We start from the raw sequence: 16,442 nt of genomic DNA on the forward strand, positions 1-16,442 counted from the left end.
TAAATAACAGTAAACAGTGATAACAATGTAAATTGAATGAATGTAAATGCAGCAGTAGCCAGAATACTTTTATCATGGCTATGTGTTTATGTGTGTTTGTGTGTGAGATAACCACTGGAAGCCTCTAATGATGACATTTACTGGAACAAATCAAATATGAGTGTGTGTATTAGACAGAGTGTATGCTAGTGTGTAAACAGAAACATTAAATTGAATGTGATTATGGAGAATCTCTCTAATCAGCCAACACATTGTCTAATCAACCCACACACATTTCGAGCATGCACTCCACTTCAGGTCCAGTTTTCAAACACGCCGAAGGTCATGTGACTCATTCTGTTTCTATGCCTGTCACCAAAGCTCTGTTCACCTGAACGGAAGGTCAGAACCTTGAGAAGATGATGAAAAGTGCTGGCTGTGAAATTGTCCGTGGTATCTTGGGCATATCCAAGCAAGTAAAACTTTGTAGGAGACAAAGTGCTCGTTATGTGCAGTTTCTCAGAGGTCCTCTTCTCCTCCATCTCCCATTGAGCTGCCTGACTCCCCACAGGGCTGACCCTAATGTATCCAGGGGATGTGTGGCTGAATCAATACCTCTCTAAGAAATGCCTCTCAACCAGAACTGCAGAATGGCTGATGTGTGCAAACCTCTTGCTCCAAGCCAATCAACTTTTTTGCTTTAGTAATGTGGTCAAAAAACGCAGGAGGGAGAGAAAAAAATGTCCTCTGACAATGGAAAATATTTCAAGATGGACTTGGGATGTTGTGACAGATGAAAAAACACTGAGTGACATTACCTTGGTGGTAGTGAATAAATAGGTCTGAAGGGGTTTGTCACTAAAGCAAACACAGACATAAAGTGCCCTGATGAAGTGCAGCCAAACATGAAATTCCCAGGTATGCATGCTGTAAAAAAGTCTTACACAGCCGCTACAGTTCCAGAAAGACTGCTTTGGATTCTGTGTTTGCCGAACAAATTGAAAGGCTAATTTGTTCCAAACCACACTCTCTGAGGTTCAAAAACTGAACGCTACAGCAGAAATGAAGTGCTTTCTTTTATATGGAAGGTAAGTGTAATTATCACTAAGGACCAATTGAACAGCAAGCTATGAGAATTAAACAGAATCACTGGCAGCAGTAAAAGTTAATGATTAAAGGGCTCAGTCTAACTCTCAGAGGTGTTAGCGATTGTGAAGTGGACGGTGAAACGAAATAAAGTCGTAGACTGAAAGGAGCTCGCCACAGCACAGCAGCTCTGTGACATCCAAAACACTGCAGGTAGCGCACCTGAGCAGGCTCACCTCCACTGCACACGATGATTGCTGTCAAGATACGATCAGTGCAGGTTTTACAGTCTTCCTGAATAAACAGCGAGGTAAAGTGACACCTACAATGGAAACAGTCAGAACTAACAAAGGGGATCTGATTGCCTGCGCGGCTGCACATAAAATAGTTTATTTGCAGAGAAAAGCCCTGGAAAGTCACATACACCCGGCTGAACGTACACTGACCTCTCCACTATTTTTTTTCTTATTTTTACCTTGACGCCTTTCTGACAAAGTAGGAATGGGTGAACTCCAAGTGGTCGTCCAGCCACGCTTCCATCCTCTCGTTTTCCAGGGAACAACAGTCCTCCATGGTGGAAAAGCGACAACAGCGTCTCCCCACTGTGAGCTCCGATTACATTTATCCGCGAAAGACCCGGTACCGAATATATGTGGAGGAATAAAGAGGGAGCAAGGCGGGAGAGAAAGAGGGGGATCCGAGAGAGAGCTCCTCGCTAGCCGGTTGGTAGGTCGGTGCGCGCGGATCAAAGCTGTGACTGCGCGCTTCCTAGTTGGTCAAGCGACTCTGAGTGAACTGGAGAGAGAGAACGAGTGAGCGAGGGAGTGAGGAGAGAGGGGGTAGCAATCGAAAAACCCAAGTATGAGAGATGTTATAGTTTAGTTTCGTTTGTTTGTTTTGTTTTATGTAGAAACCACATTGTTAGGCTATAGCCTGACAAAGTTATTTCTACTAACTATTGTTGTTGTTGTTGTTATTATTATTATTATTATTAGATATAATATTAATAATGCTTAAGGTTATTTTAAATTGGAGGACGGTAAACACGACAACAATTGGTCTATATATATAAGTCTAATGATAATTTAAGTAAAGAAATAACAAATGCTACTGCTATATGGGTTTGATTTGTATTGTTGAAATATTCTGCTTTGCTTCCAGTCACTGATGTTTGCCATTAGATGTTTATATGTTTGCTTCCATGGGTCAGCCAATCAGACTAACTCTGCATCTAAAATAGCATCGTGTGGACCACTGTTCCACACACTTCTGCGTAGATAAATCATTGTCTTTTATTAACTAGTTAGCGTATTCTTGCTACTTCCCTAGATTTTTTCAACCTGGGAACACATTACCAAAGTAGCCCAACTTTATATGAGCCTACATATTATATCTGTACTGTAACAATGGGCATCAGCCTCTGGTTAGTAAGGTCCCATATTTGTGGTGTTTTGAAACTGGATGTAGAACACACTGTCTGGCTCTAAATATTCAGCTGTGTTTCAATCAAATGGGTAAAGTCTAATCTTGTTTATCCTTCTGTTTGACAGTAATATTAACAAAATAAACTTCATATTGTATTCAATAAGACGTGTGAGCTTGTGACTGAGATCATAAAGTCATAAGGAATGTGTTTATTGAGGTCATAGATAAGGGAGGCAAAGGGCTATTTTCCCCATAAACTTGCATACAACCAGCTTGTTGACACCAGATGTGGCATCCTTCACTGGCTATTAGGTTTTAAGCTCTTTTTTTGCATTGGCTCCACCTTTCACACTAAGAAAAGTGCACATTTATTGAACATTCTTTGTTTAAGAGAACCCAAGTAATAATTACCAAATGTTAAAACATTTGACGTCAGATCCCTGTCTGTCAGTGTTTACTGTAGACACTGCAGTGTGTGATATGTACATCAGTGCTGTGAATAAAGTACTTGTCTCAAAAGCAAAACTACTATAGGATACTAAAGTTTCAAACTAGGACTGGGCGACATATCTAATATACTCAATGTAAGACGGGTTTTGCCGCGTACGATGGTTAAAACAGCTTTATGGTAACCATCGAGTTGCCACACTTTGTGCAGCTGATGGTTCAAATAGTTAAAATAAAACATTTCTATTAATTCAGATTTTGTTGTATTAAAAGTAGAAAAAATATTGAGTGGTCGATTTGAATGAGTATACCAGTGCAATTTCAGGCACAATATGGTTTAAATTACATTTGTTTTTGGAGGTTATTTAAACATATTCTGATATATGTTGTATATTGTGTTATAGCCCCAAAAATATGTTAACATTAGACTTTCCTCATATTACCCAGCCATATTTCAAAAATACTAAAAAAATCTGTGTCATGCCATCCTAAATAGTATATAACTACTGAATTTTGCACACAGACCATGACTGTCATCACTAAAAAACTGACCCCAGTCAAAAGGTAAGTATCCTTTAACAGAAAGAAGCAGTAATGTATGTCAAATATGGCTTGTCATTTGTGGTTCACATTGTAAAAAGATGTGTTTTAATTTTTTTTTTCTAACTCTAACCAAGTACTTTTTGTGATTCAAACAGAAATATAAACAAACAGCAATTCCTGTCTGGTAGTCAAAAGTCAGATCATGCTCACCACATCTACCACATTATTCTGACTAGATCTCAGTAAGATCATATTCTGAACAAAAAACAACATTCCATTACAGTCAGAGATCTTACAGCTTGCTTCTTTCTGGTAACTCATGCTGAGGAGAAAGAAAGTTGTGCAAAGTCCAAAATCGCCTCAGGTTATGCCAGTTGAATAAAACTGGTTAGCAGTGAGGACTACTAGCAAGTAGTGATGTGTCGGTGGTGAACGAAATGGCTCTTAGAGCCGGGTCTTTGACGTGAATGACGTGAGCCGGCTCCTTATCCCGAGCCGTGGGGTTTTTTTTCTTTTTCTTTCTCTCACCCTCTCTCTCGCACTTTTTTTCCGCTTCACTCTGCACGCAAGCCTTGTGTTTTGCGCTGGGAAGAGGGGGGAGGGGCGGTAGTTACACTGGCAGTAGCACAGGAACAGAGCAGGAGGAAGAGAGAGAGAGAAAGAGAGCAACAACTTCACATTAGAAAGGTATAGTAATCATCCACAACTATTTTCAGTTGCAGATGATAAAGGATTCAGAAAGTTTATTCATGCAGATCCATATGACAGAGAATATACATCTTCTTTTTGTTTTCATATTTTAATTTATATTTAATTGTGTTTTGGTTTGCAGTGTTTTGTGTTGTTTCACTTTAAATTTGTTTAAAAGGAAAAAGCTGAAAATTTAAATAGTTAAAAGTTGAAATGTGAATAGTTGGTTTTTGTATTATATGATTTCTTTATTACATTTTATGTGGAGTGAATAAATAAAAGTATATTTACGGTGGCCCCTAGAGACAAAGCACGTACAAACACGTATGCACTCCGAAGCACGTACAAACTCCAAAACACGTAAAAACTCAGAAGCACATAAAAACTCATAACACATACAAAACACAATAGAAGGATGCTAGTGTCAGTGTTGAGCTTTTGTTACCTAGTGGCTACACAAGCCAGCAAGTACCAACGACCGGATTTGGTGTGTGGTAGTAACATTTAAATGAACATTGTTTTTTTATTTGAATATATATGAGTGCTTGTGTATAAATACACAAACAATACACATATGCTTTCAGTTGTGTAATTTAAGTGATCTAGGTAGCTCTGTTTTGGAAGTTCAGTTCATACTAGAAATGTGTTTTGGAGTTTGTTCGTGTTTTGGAATTTGTACGTGTTTTGTCTCTAGGGGCCACCGCATATATTTATATATAAACATATATAAATAAAACCACTTTTTTTTTTACATTAGTAATTCCTTTTGTGCATAATTTTATATTATTGTTAATAATAAATTAATTAAAGCAACAAGACAACCTGAAGAGCCGGTTGGGAGCCGAAAGAGCCGGCTCTTTTTAGTGAGCCGAGCCGAAAGAGCCGGTTCTCTAAAAAGAGACGGAAATCCCATCACTATTCACCAATGTTCCCTCTAAGCTGCGCTCATGCGCAGTTGCGCACTGCGGGCACGGTCTCTGCGGACAGGAAAAACTGCGTTGTGAAAAAAAAAAATCTAACCTGAATTGAAAATAAAACTTTAACAATTCTGTTTTGCAGTGTTAGTCAGTAAGTGTCTGGCTGCTCCCGTATGGGATTAGAACGATGCCACCTTATCCCATAGTCCAGCCAATAATGCGATTCACATTCGTATATACGCAGTTAATTAACGTCGTTGACAGGCTATGACAGCGTCCTTATGTGCGACACCGGTGTTTTAGCTAGCAAACACCGGTGGCTGATGTGGAGTGAAGCCACGTTAATGACAACGTGTACAACCATTGGACATGTGAGCAGGACAGACGGAAATTGACGGAAAAACTGTGGACTTTATACCAGTTTTTAAATTGTGTTGATAGGCCACGTAAAACCAGAGTTATGATAAAAACATATGCAATGTGTGTTTTTCCTGAATACTATAGTTGTTTATATTTACTGTGGTAAGAAACGGTAAAAACTGCATTTTATAAGGAAAACGCTCGAAAGCACTCTCCGCCTGTAAGCAAAAACAAAACCAAAAACCCCCCACCCTTTCCTATTCGTCGAAAAAAGTACCATGTCGACCAATCAAAAAATGACATGGCAACATGGCATTTAGTTGTTTAAGAAAGGGGGGAAGTTTTAGGAGTGATGGCGGTGTTTTGAGATGAGAGATTTGCCACGTTTAGCGCAAATCTTGTGTAGTTAGTGTGTAGTGTAGTCAATAGTTTTGTTGTGTGTGTCAGAACAATGAGGCGACTGCTGAATGTTACACGTGTTACAGGAGTGATACATCTGCTGTTGTCAGGCCTGCAGGTATCAGGCTGTTGTTCTCCTTTATCTCATAGTGGACAGAAATTATTTTTTGGAGTGTCACAAATAATTTGTGTGGCATCAAATTTGATGCAGAACAGCTGATTGTTCTGTAAATAGTAAATAGAAGTATCAACCAAAGCTATTTCCTCTTCTTGTACAATAATCTCACTAGTGTTTAGCTTTTGACTACCTGCCTATGTTGCAGGATTCCACTATCTTATGGCTGGACACATCAAGAGCTGCATACATAATGGAGCAGAAGTTACCCTTATTTTACTGTTTCTATTTACTCTTTGACTATTTGCTTGTCCATTTAGTAGAAGGATGCATATGCCAGTGAGTAAAGAATCAGTCACACTAGTGTAAAAACAGGATTGCAATCTCGTTGTCGTGAAATTGTCATTAATGCTCTAATTTCCTCCCACTTGACTACTGCAGTTCACTTCACACCAGACTCAGTCAGTCTTCTCTTTCCCATATTCATCTTGTCCAAGATACTGGTGCCAGCTCCTCACAGGCACCCAAAAAAGAGATCATATCCCACCTCTTTTAGTTTTTCTCCACTGGCTGCAAGTGAGGTTCAGAATCAATTTCAAAATCTTCCTGTTTGCCCCTTCATCGTTTGGTTCCAGGTTCCAGGTTTAAATTCATAGGAGAGTCAAATCTGTTCCCTCCGCTTAGTCTACCCATAAAACTTATTTTTACTGACTGGCATTTAAGTCTGTCTGTTTGTCTCTCCTGTGCATTTTTTAGGCATGACTGTATATGTTTAGCACACAAAAATAATCTCTATTTATTTCTTATTTCTTTGTTTTTTATACGTCGTATACGTTGTGAATTTGCAGTCAGTGGTCGTTTTTTTTTCCTGCTTTTTGCAAATGGTTGCAAGTAGTTGTGGCATCCAATTGGTCATCTGGGGTGAGGGTTTCTCCACATAACTGCCATCCAACTTTTTTATCATGAAAGGACTGCCAACTGCCAGTACACTGCAATGTTTAAAAACACAGGTGTATCATTATCACACCCACTGGTGATGATGTACATATTAAAAGAAAAGTATTGATGTATTTTACTGTATATATTCACTTTTACATAGTTTTGGTTTTGGCTTTTTTGTACACTGTTATCTTAGTTATCTATTTTTTCTATTTATAATTTTTTTCTTATATATTTTTAATTAACCTTTTCTTGCTGCTCCTTAAGCTGCTATAAGAAGTGAATTTCCCCAGTGTATGATTAAATACAAATTAATTCCAAATCTAAGTCAGTGCATCTGAGTCTGCACCAGAGAGTACCATTTATCTGTGACGTGTCCCTTTGCAAAAGAGGACTCTGCTTAATTGGGTTTGCTATGATTATATAAAAGCAAGTCTGCTAAGTGTTTTTATTATGTTGCTGTTAATTACACAACTATGTCACTATTTTTAGAGGAGTAACTCAATTTCAATGTATGAGATTCTGGTTGGAATCTGAATTTAAGGTGCTAATGTGAATTTCTGTGTAGATTTGCATTTTTTGCCAATTTTTCATAGTTAAATATCATTTAATTGCAATGCAATCACCAACTTGACCCCATTCAATTACAAACTGATGGTAGACTGATCTTTATTCTTGTTATCTGACACACCAAAGTTACTTTGAAGGCAGCAACTAACTGAGAGTGGTCACAGGCCTGGTCTCTGTCTTCAAAGTAACCATCTCAAAGGTCATGCTCATATTAATTTTGCTTCCACTGTGGTTTCCAAGTAGTTTTCCCTTGTGTGACTGCAGAATTGGTTCGTTTGATCAGAGTACAAACAGATGTCCACACAAAGGCTTCCACTCACCTTGCAGCATATCTTAGCATATTATTGGAGAAAATATTTAACTATTTGTTTAACCTTTTGAGTTTTAAGTTATCATCAGTGATAACCCCAAACCTATCTCAGAACCTTTCACCCTTTGTTTTTTTCCCCTGACTGCCAACACTTGGAAGATGATTCTAAAAAAATATTTCAAAAACTACAGATGGTGACTTTAGACCTCAGCTTGTTAAAAGACTGAAAACTTATACAGTACACTGATAGTGTGAAATTACAAGACACTTCACAACTATAAGCTACAGACAGATTCTTAAGTCACAGATGTTGAAATATGTCATGTAAAGATCCAATGGAACAGTTAGCATTTTAACAAGTAAATACACATGCATGAGTGTAATATAATCCTAATGCATAAAAAGCTGAGAAACAAGCAACAAAGAGTTTTTACACTAAATTATAATGAATTATATCAATGCATTTTTTCTAAGGAATAAACAGTCACCAAGATTTTGAGTATTTTCTTTAAAAGTGATAATCTCTATCAGTTAAAACTGGTGTGAATGAAGGAAAATACAGAAATTCCTCAAGGTTCGTATCAAAGTATGCATTGTTTATCTGCCCTGACCTTTCTTAACCTGTGCAATGTAATAAAACTACTAATTCAAAGTTAAACTACACACAATCAACTCTCCCAGTAATTAGCTTTTCAATTATTATAGCAAATCACATGCCTGGAGGAGCTCCAGATTTTATTGATAAAATCTAATGGCTTTCAGTGTCTGTGTCTGCTCTTTGGTCTCTCGTGTCCCTCCCAGCTGGACACTTGCACCCCATTGGTGGTGTCATCTTACCAGCAGATGGTGGTTGTTCATCTACGGGGGATCCATCCCAACCCCCTTTCAACCTCCCACCAACCGCACAGCACACACACCCAACCAATCAGAGACAATATAACCTCTGGTCAGTCAAATGTTTCTTTTTTCTTATTTATATCTCTATTCAGTATTTAATAATAAATAAATAAATTTGACTGCATTTGAGCCAACAGTATGTCTCTGAATTATTCTAGTAGATGTTGATCTTGGTTTCATCTGTCCAAGGAATGTTTTCCCAGAGCTGTGCTGGCTCCTTTTGATGTTTTGATTTTTTGTTTTTTTTTAGTTCAATCTAGCCTTTGTATTCTTGAGGTTTATGAGTGATTTTGGGCTTAGAGTGAATGCTCTGTATTACTTCAATTTTCTTCTCTTTATGGTAGACTTGGATCTCCTGGAGTGTTGCTCACTTGGCTGGCTGTTGGTAAGGGATTTCTCTTCACCATGGAAATGATTCTGCGATCATCCAGCACAATTGTCTTCTGTGTAAGTCCAGGTCATTTTGTGTTGCTGAGTTCAACAGTGCCTTCTTTCTTTCTCAGGATGTACCAAACTGGAGATTTTGCCACTCCTACTATTGTAGCAGTTTCTCAGATGTTTTTTTTTCTTCTGTTTTTGCAGTTTAAGGATGGCTTCATTCACCTGCATGAAGAGCTCCTTTGACCGCATGTTGTCTGTTCAAAGCAAAATCTTTCTAATGCAAACACCACATATCAAATCAACTCCAGCCTTTTATCTGTTTAATGGATAATAACATGGCAAAGGAACTGCCCACACCTGACCATGAAATAGCCTTTGAGTCACTTGTTCAATTATTTTTCCCCCTGTAAAAAGACGGTGGCACATATTAAAGAGCTGAAACTCCTAAATCCTTCATCCAATTTGAATGTGGATACCCTCAAGTAAAAGCTAAGAGTCTACACATTATTCCCATGCCCATTTTATAACTATAATTGGAATATGTTTCAGTAAACTGGTAAAAAAAAACAAAAAAAAACTTGTGTCAGTGTCCAAATATATCTGGACCTATCTGTATGTGTGTGACCATTAAAGTGGAATGTTTGTGGAAGAGGAAGCCACCTCACCCCCACCCGACTCCTCTTTCTCTTTGTCTATCCCCTCAGGTCAGATCAGAACTGACATAATTGAAAGGCTGCCTGAGTGTGTGTGTGTGTGCCGTGTGTGTGTGTGCAGTGTAGAGAGATTTGTGTAGACTTAACAATGATTGTAATTGTTAAGTGTATCCCTGTAATGTAGTTTCATGGATAGAAAAGCTGCTAAAACGGTCGGGGCTCAAAGAGTCGGCAGTTCGTCTTGTAACCGGAAGGTTGCCGGTTCGAGCCCCGGCTCGGACAGTCTCGGTCGTTGTGTCCTTGGGCAAGACACTTCACCTACCGCCTACTGGTGATGGCCAGAGGGGCCGATGGCACGATATGGCAGCTTCGCTTCTGTCAGTCTGCCCCATGCAGCTGTGGCTACAACCGTAGCTTGCCTCCACCAGTGTGTGAATGTGAGAGTGAATGAATAGTGGAATTGTAAAGCGCTTTGAGGGCCCCGAAAAGCGCTATATAAATGCAATCCATTATTATTATTATTATTAAAACATAACATCACAAGGCACTAAAGATTTAGTCATGCAAGCTTTTTGAATGAAAACCAGAATATTTGGAATAAGTTACATAAAATAACTGTTTAGTAGAGTTTTCGTTACAGCAGAACAATCACAGAATTTTCATCCATTCACATTTTTTGTTATTCATTTTGAAAAATAATAGTTAGGTCCCTAATTAGTTGGCTGAAGACAGTTTTGTTAGTTCTACCTCTGTAAACTGGATTTTAAATCAAACAATCAAGATGTGACTGAAGTGCAGACTTTCAGCTTTAGTTCAAGGGGTTTAACAAAAGTATTATATTAATTGTTTGGCAACACATTTTTTAGAGACTCAAAAGTTACTGGAATGACTGAAAAGCAGTTTCAGTCAGTTGCTTTCTTTTTCCCCGACTGCTCAGTTGCTCTTTGTTTGTGGGTGCTCTGTTAGGTTGTAATCATTTATCTGACTAAAGAATATGCTGTTTCGTTGCCTTTAGAAATCTTTAGGTTACTTTCTTACTCTCCTTTTTCTTTCATGACAAATGAAGCAGACATACAGTAACATCTGAAGTTGATCTATAATGTTAATATGTTTTTATAGCTTTTCACTGAGAGTTAAGTGCATGTGAGAGAGGCTGTTACTAGGCTGAAAAAAAAAAACAGAAAAACAAATAAACCTATCAGAGAGATAACAAACACTTTAAGAGTGGTCAGACCAACAATCTGGTATATTCTTAGAACGATTTAATGAACTGGCAGACTCACCAACACCAAAAGGTCTGAATGACCATACAGGACAAATAAAGCGTGTGATGACAGAATCATTGCCATGGTTAAGAAAAATAATCCACTGTTTACGCTCAAGAACAGGAAGGCCATATTAGATTAATATAACGTCTCAAATAACGTTCAAAGAGCCTGCAGCATTCTGAAAAAATAAATAACTCATACCAGAATGATGTATGGCCGCCAGTGGAACTACGTCACTAATGTTTATTAATGTGAGAGCTGGCAGAAGAAGCAGGATTAACTGTGGAGTCTGTAGAGCTATACCAGTGGCTGCAAAACTGATCACACAGTGCTTCATAGTGCAAGTGGATAACGATCTAAAGCAAGAAAGTTTGTAAAGGATTTCTAAAGGCAAAGAAATAGGACATTCTTCTTCAACCATAAACAATCAGCAACTGAGCAATCAGTTGAAAAGAAATGCAAGCAGAACACTTGATTTGCCCTAAAACTCAGCTAACTCTGAGTTTTAGGTTAGGTTTTGGTGTTAGGTTTTGGGTCATCACTGATGTTCACTTAGACTTCAGATGGTTAATATTGTCACTGAAAGGAACTGGCACTCATGCCCTGGATACAAATTTTGTGAATTTGTAATGGATTTGTTAATGTCTCTGTAGCAGGCTATAAACAAAGCCTTAATAATGGAAACATGTTGTGTTATAGTAAAAGTATAACCTGTAGTGGAAAAAAAAGCCTAAAAGCAAAGTCACCAAACTTGTTAAAAATGTTTTGAATTCTGTATATTGGGGTTTACTGTCCTGGTCTCTAGTAAAATTGAAGACATGGCTCAGTCTATATTCATTTAGATAGAGACAACCATTTTGTCTTTTTTGTCAACAAGGGGGTACAGCTGTTGTCTTCAAATTAACTTTACTGGACAAAACAAGCTAGTGACCTGGTGTTTCCTTTCATTGTAAGACTACACAGAGACCAGTTGATTGAGCCAAACAGTGTGAGCAGAGAAGTTACATGCTCTGTGTAGAAGACCAGTTCAAATGTGTAATGAGAGTTAACTCAGCCTGTAATAATTAAATCTAGTGTCTACCCTGCTCTCAAGGGTAAAACTAACAGCATAGTAAACCTGACACATAACAACAGCTACAATATCAAAATGTAGAATTTCCATTTTAGGAGTGGCAGTATGTTGGTAATACACATCTGACAGTAATGTTTGGATCACAGGATGTACCAAAAGAAGTCTCAAAGACAACTTACAGTCTTGTACTGAACTGAAGGTTGGGACAAACCGACACTGTCATTTGTCAGCTAAATGGAATGAACATAGTTATGTTCAAGTGTGTTAAACTTTAAAAAACAAATTCAAGCTGAACAATGAAATATATTTCATCGTCTGTTTTCTGAGCTGATGCATCTAGCAAAGATGTGACTTGTTGCTACCTCATGTGACACTGTTACTTTTAAATCCTTATAGAATTAGGAATTAAAAGCCCTGGTTAGGGTGACCTGTGATTTGTTTACAGTGTGTCTAATCTGGGTGCTTGTGTTTATATTACTTTTTTATTCTCTGCCATAGTCCCAGCACATGTTGGTGAGTAATGTATCATTCAACTGTATGAGTATGAAAGTGAGATTAATTTTGGGTAAACCGGAATTGTCCTTTTAAGGCTTCAGGACCACAAAACGTTCCAGTTTATTTCTTTCCCACAGAAGCAGAAAAGCTTTGAGATGACTTAAGCTGTCACTCTCCCATGAAACAAGGACTGAGACGCCTGCTGTGGGATACAAGAAGGTCACCGCTGTAAGCAGCGCAAACTATGAGTTAACATTTACAGTATCACGCGCATAAACACACACACACGTCAGGTGTTGCTATCCTAGTGCGGACATCTCATTGATATAATGCTTTCCCTAGCCGCTTACCCTAACCCTAACCATAAAAAATGAATCCCTAAACCTAACCATTAACTAACTGTAACCCTAACACTAAAAGACATTTTGAGCTTCAAAAATGCTTTCAAGCACATGGGGACGGGTATTTTGGTCCCCATAATGGGACCAAATTTACACAGGTACACACACACACACACACACAATCAGTTTTTTTTTTACAGTTTTTGCCCGTTGCTTGAACACTATAAACCCATGCTTAGACTAAAGTAACACAACTTGAAGCTTTTGTTACCATACCTCAAACACATGTACCCATACCTTAAACAAGAGCGCTGCTTTGCACCCTAGTTGCAATTATGCAACACACATGGTCCTGCATACTACACTCTATTTCATACATAAGACACTTCGTTCACAAAATGAAATTTCAGGGTGCCATTTGGAAAACACATGTATCCAAAATACAAAACACATCGGGTAATTGCAACCACTCAAATACACACCTGAAGGCACTTACTTGCAAAACTGAACACCAATTAGCCAACTACAAAAAGCCCTCAGTTTAGCCAATTCAAGAACTTTGCAAGCATGGATGGAGGGAGAGCAAGAGGAGGAGGAGGTCGAAGAGGCCATGCACGGACCCATATTTCTGATGATATAAGAGCAACTTTGGTGGACAATGTCTTCAACCATGGCCTGACTATGAGGGAAGCTGGGCAGAGAGTCCACCCACATCTAAGCCGCTTCACAGTGGCATCTGTGATAAGAACATTCCGACTAGAAAACAGGTATGTCTTCACCTCTCTACCTTCTACTCTACTCAGATGGTTTTTATAGCACTGTTCTACAGTATATCACATCACCACATCAAGTGTACAGGGTATTGCAGGGTGCTAATGCTCCTTTTGCAGCCAAAGTGGTAGTTTCTGTGAAACATACCATGATTACTTATATTGAAGTACAGTGTTGTACAGTGGATGATACAGTATATACAGTAAAGTACTGTAAGAAAAACAAGCAAAGCGATGACAATATATGGTTGTATTTCTCTAGAATGACTCGAAGACCTTCTGGGGGAGGACGCCAACGCCTGTTCACACAACTGCAGGAACTTGCCATTGTGGACTTAGCGAGGGCAGACAATGCCATCCGTCTCCAACAGCTACGAAAGCAAATACTTGCAGACAGGCAAGTGTTCAACAACATAAACCATGTGAGCATCACCACCATCACACGCATCTTGGGAAAACACAGCATCACCATGAAGCAGCTCTACAGAGTCCCATTTGAGAAGAACAGTGACAGGGTCAAAGGACTTCGAGCTGAATATGTACGGGTAAGTGTAACTGTCCTTTACATGTACAATACACAATACTGGTGAAATCCAGTAGCAGCTGAATATGTACCATATCAGTACCACATGGATCCATTCTGAGAGCTACACAGGTACCTGTGTGATGGGGTGAGGGTTCTGTATGTGTAGCACTGTAGTACAGTAATATGTTCTCTCTTTTTCTTTTTTTTTACAGAGAATCTTGGCCATGGATAGAGCTGCACATCCTCATGAATTCATTTTCATTGATGAAGCTGGATTCGACCTGTGCAAAACAAGACGATGGGGTCGTAATGTAATTGGCCAAAGGTCAATTGTGCATGTCCCAGGGCAGCGCGGGGGAAATATCACATTGTGTGCCGCCATAAGCCTTCGAGGGCTTCTGCATCATCATGCAAAACCAGGTCCATACAATAGCCAACATATACTCACATTTCTAGATGCTCTCCATAATATAGTTGTACAGAACAGACCAGATCAGCCCAGGTTTGTGGTGATATGGGATAATGTCAGTTTCCATCGGGCTGCTCTGGTCCAGGCCTGGTTCTCCAACCACAACCAACTTGAAGTGGTATACTTGCCCCCTTACTCACCATTTTTAAACCCTATACAGGAATTTTTTTCAGCTTGGAGATGGCGTGTATATGACCACATGCCCGCATGCCTCTTCTGCAGGCAATGGAACAGGCCTGTGGCGACATTCAGGTGACAGCAATCCATGGATGGTTTCGACATGCAAGAGGATATTTTCCCCGGTGCCTAGCGGGAGAAGAAATTGCTTGCGATGTCGATGAGGTCCTGTGGCTAGACCCCAACAGACGGCAGGATCCATGAGCCCATGTATGCACAATTGTCATGATTTTTTTGTTTACAGTATAGTGTTTTTTCTATTACTGTATTATGTTTTGTTTTTGTTTTTTTTTGCTTTATCTGAATTCATGGTACTGCAATGTACAATATTGAGTAGTCCTATTTGCTTTTTTGGTTGTTTGAAAATGTGTCTCCTGAAAATATGCCTTCTGAATAAACAATGAACATCAAAGACTGCAGTGTTTTATATAAAGTAGACTAGTGTGTTCCCCCTGATCTGTAAGTGTTTGCATATGATGCAAGTATGTGTCATTTTGTCAACAGAGTTACATTTTGACAAAGGAATGTTAGGTTTTGACAGCAGAGTTTAGGTTTTGAGAGTAGAGTTTCAATTTGGCACAGATGTGAATGGTATATTTCCCAGTGTTGTGTCATGTTTACTTGTGTTTAGAGTTTTGGCACAATGAGCGAAGTTTTGCAAAATGTGTTCAAGCAACGGGCAAAAACTGTAACTGCTTAAATAAATAAATACAATTTAAAACAAATAAACAAACCAACAAACAAAAAAACAGCATCCACTTACTAACTAATGCTAACCACTGTATCATTGTGTCTCACAAAAGAAACACATTGTGATGAACTGTAAATGAATATGTTAAAAAAAAAAAGAATGTCCATCATTAGTGTGATGAAGGGGCCCTTGTGCAAATTCAAGAATAATAATCTGTTGGCATTCTCTTTAAATGATCCTGGAAGTGCTTAGTTAAAACCAGATAGAAAAACAACCGCAGAAACAAGAAGCACTCAGAGTCCAAACCTCTGCCAACACAGCTCACTCTCTGGGAAGTATTTACTTTTAAGGGAATAGTAATGTATTTTGGATATAAACATTATGTAGCAATAGGTAATGGATAATGGGTGTTGATTTGTAAATGTTACATTTCAAACCAAGCTTTTCTTTCTCTATACAGTATTCTGTATAATGCATTTTGGCATCAGCTTAAAAGAAATATTGTTAAATGTAAAAGTGAGATCAGAAGTCACAGACTGATTCTTATATAGTGCTCAAAGTGCTTTATACAACATGCCACATTCACCCAGTCACACAAGCATTTTCTTCTATGCTTTTAAGTGCTCACATTCACACTCATTCATACCTGAGCTACAGCCACCACAAATGCAACATGACATCTGGATACAAACTTTAATGTAATCACCTGTATCATTTTCTAAATGTTGCCAATGTAAACAAAGGCTGTAGAAGCATAGTTTTTTAAAAGACATTTGTGAACGTTTGACCCTATTGGATCTTAAAGAAGAGATCAGAGGTCGAAAGTAATGTGATATTTAGAATCTCCATTCTATATATGTCTATATGTTGTCAATGTCATCAATGGCAGTAAGAAACATAGTTTTAAATAGTTCTATATTGC

General features: G+C 38.5%; 2 protein-coding genes across 4 annotated transcripts in view; one reads left to right on the forward strand and one right to left on the reverse strand.

The window, feature by feature from the left end:
• Positions 1-16,442, reverse strand: part of pde5ab (phosphodiesterase 5A, cGMP-specific, b) — a 113,156-nt gene that overhangs the window by 66,803 nt on the left and 29,911 nt on the right. For 2 of the 3 annotated variants that reach the window (XM_084924633.1, XM_084924632.1), the window contains exon 1: positions 1,541-1,863. The exons of the other annotated variant lie outside the window; for it this stretch is intronic. In XM_084924633.1, the coding sequence (XP_084780759.1) occupies positions 1,541-1,638 (98 nt within the window). In that variant the 5' untranslated portion in view covers positions 1,639-1,863. Of the gene's footprint in view, positions 1-1,540; positions 1,864-16,442 lie in introns of those variants that run through there. 3 annotated transcript variants of the gene reach the window in all.
• Positions 13,262-15,572, forward strand: LOC146391688 (uncharacterized). The gene is made up of 2 exons (XM_084924631.1): positions 13,262-14,202; positions 14,396-15,572. The coding sequence occupies exons 1-2, from the start codon at positions 13,657-13,659 to the stop codon at positions 14,906-14,908; spliced, it is 1,059 nt and encodes a 352-aa protein (XP_084780757.1). The 5' UTR covers positions 13,262-13,656; the 3' UTR covers positions 14,909-15,572.

This window comes from Perissodus microlepis, chromosome 3 (assembly GCF_051167445.1).
Source record: "Perissodus microlepis isolate ML-2025 ecotype Zambia chromosome 3, ASM5116744v1, whole genome shotgun sequence".
Classification (NCBI taxonomy): domain Eukaryota; kingdom Metazoa; phylum Chordata; class Actinopteri; order Cichliformes; family Cichlidae; genus Perissodus; species Perissodus microlepis.

Coding starts and splice junctions, on each gene's coding strand:
- LOC146391688 (XM_084924631.1), top strand. CDS start 13,657: ATGTCTTCACCTCTCTACCTTCTACTCTACTCAGATGGTTTTTATAGC. Junction 14,203..14,395: donor TTCGAGCTGAATATGTACGG/GTAAGTGTAACT, acceptor TTTTTTTTACAG/AGAATCTTGGCCATGGATAG.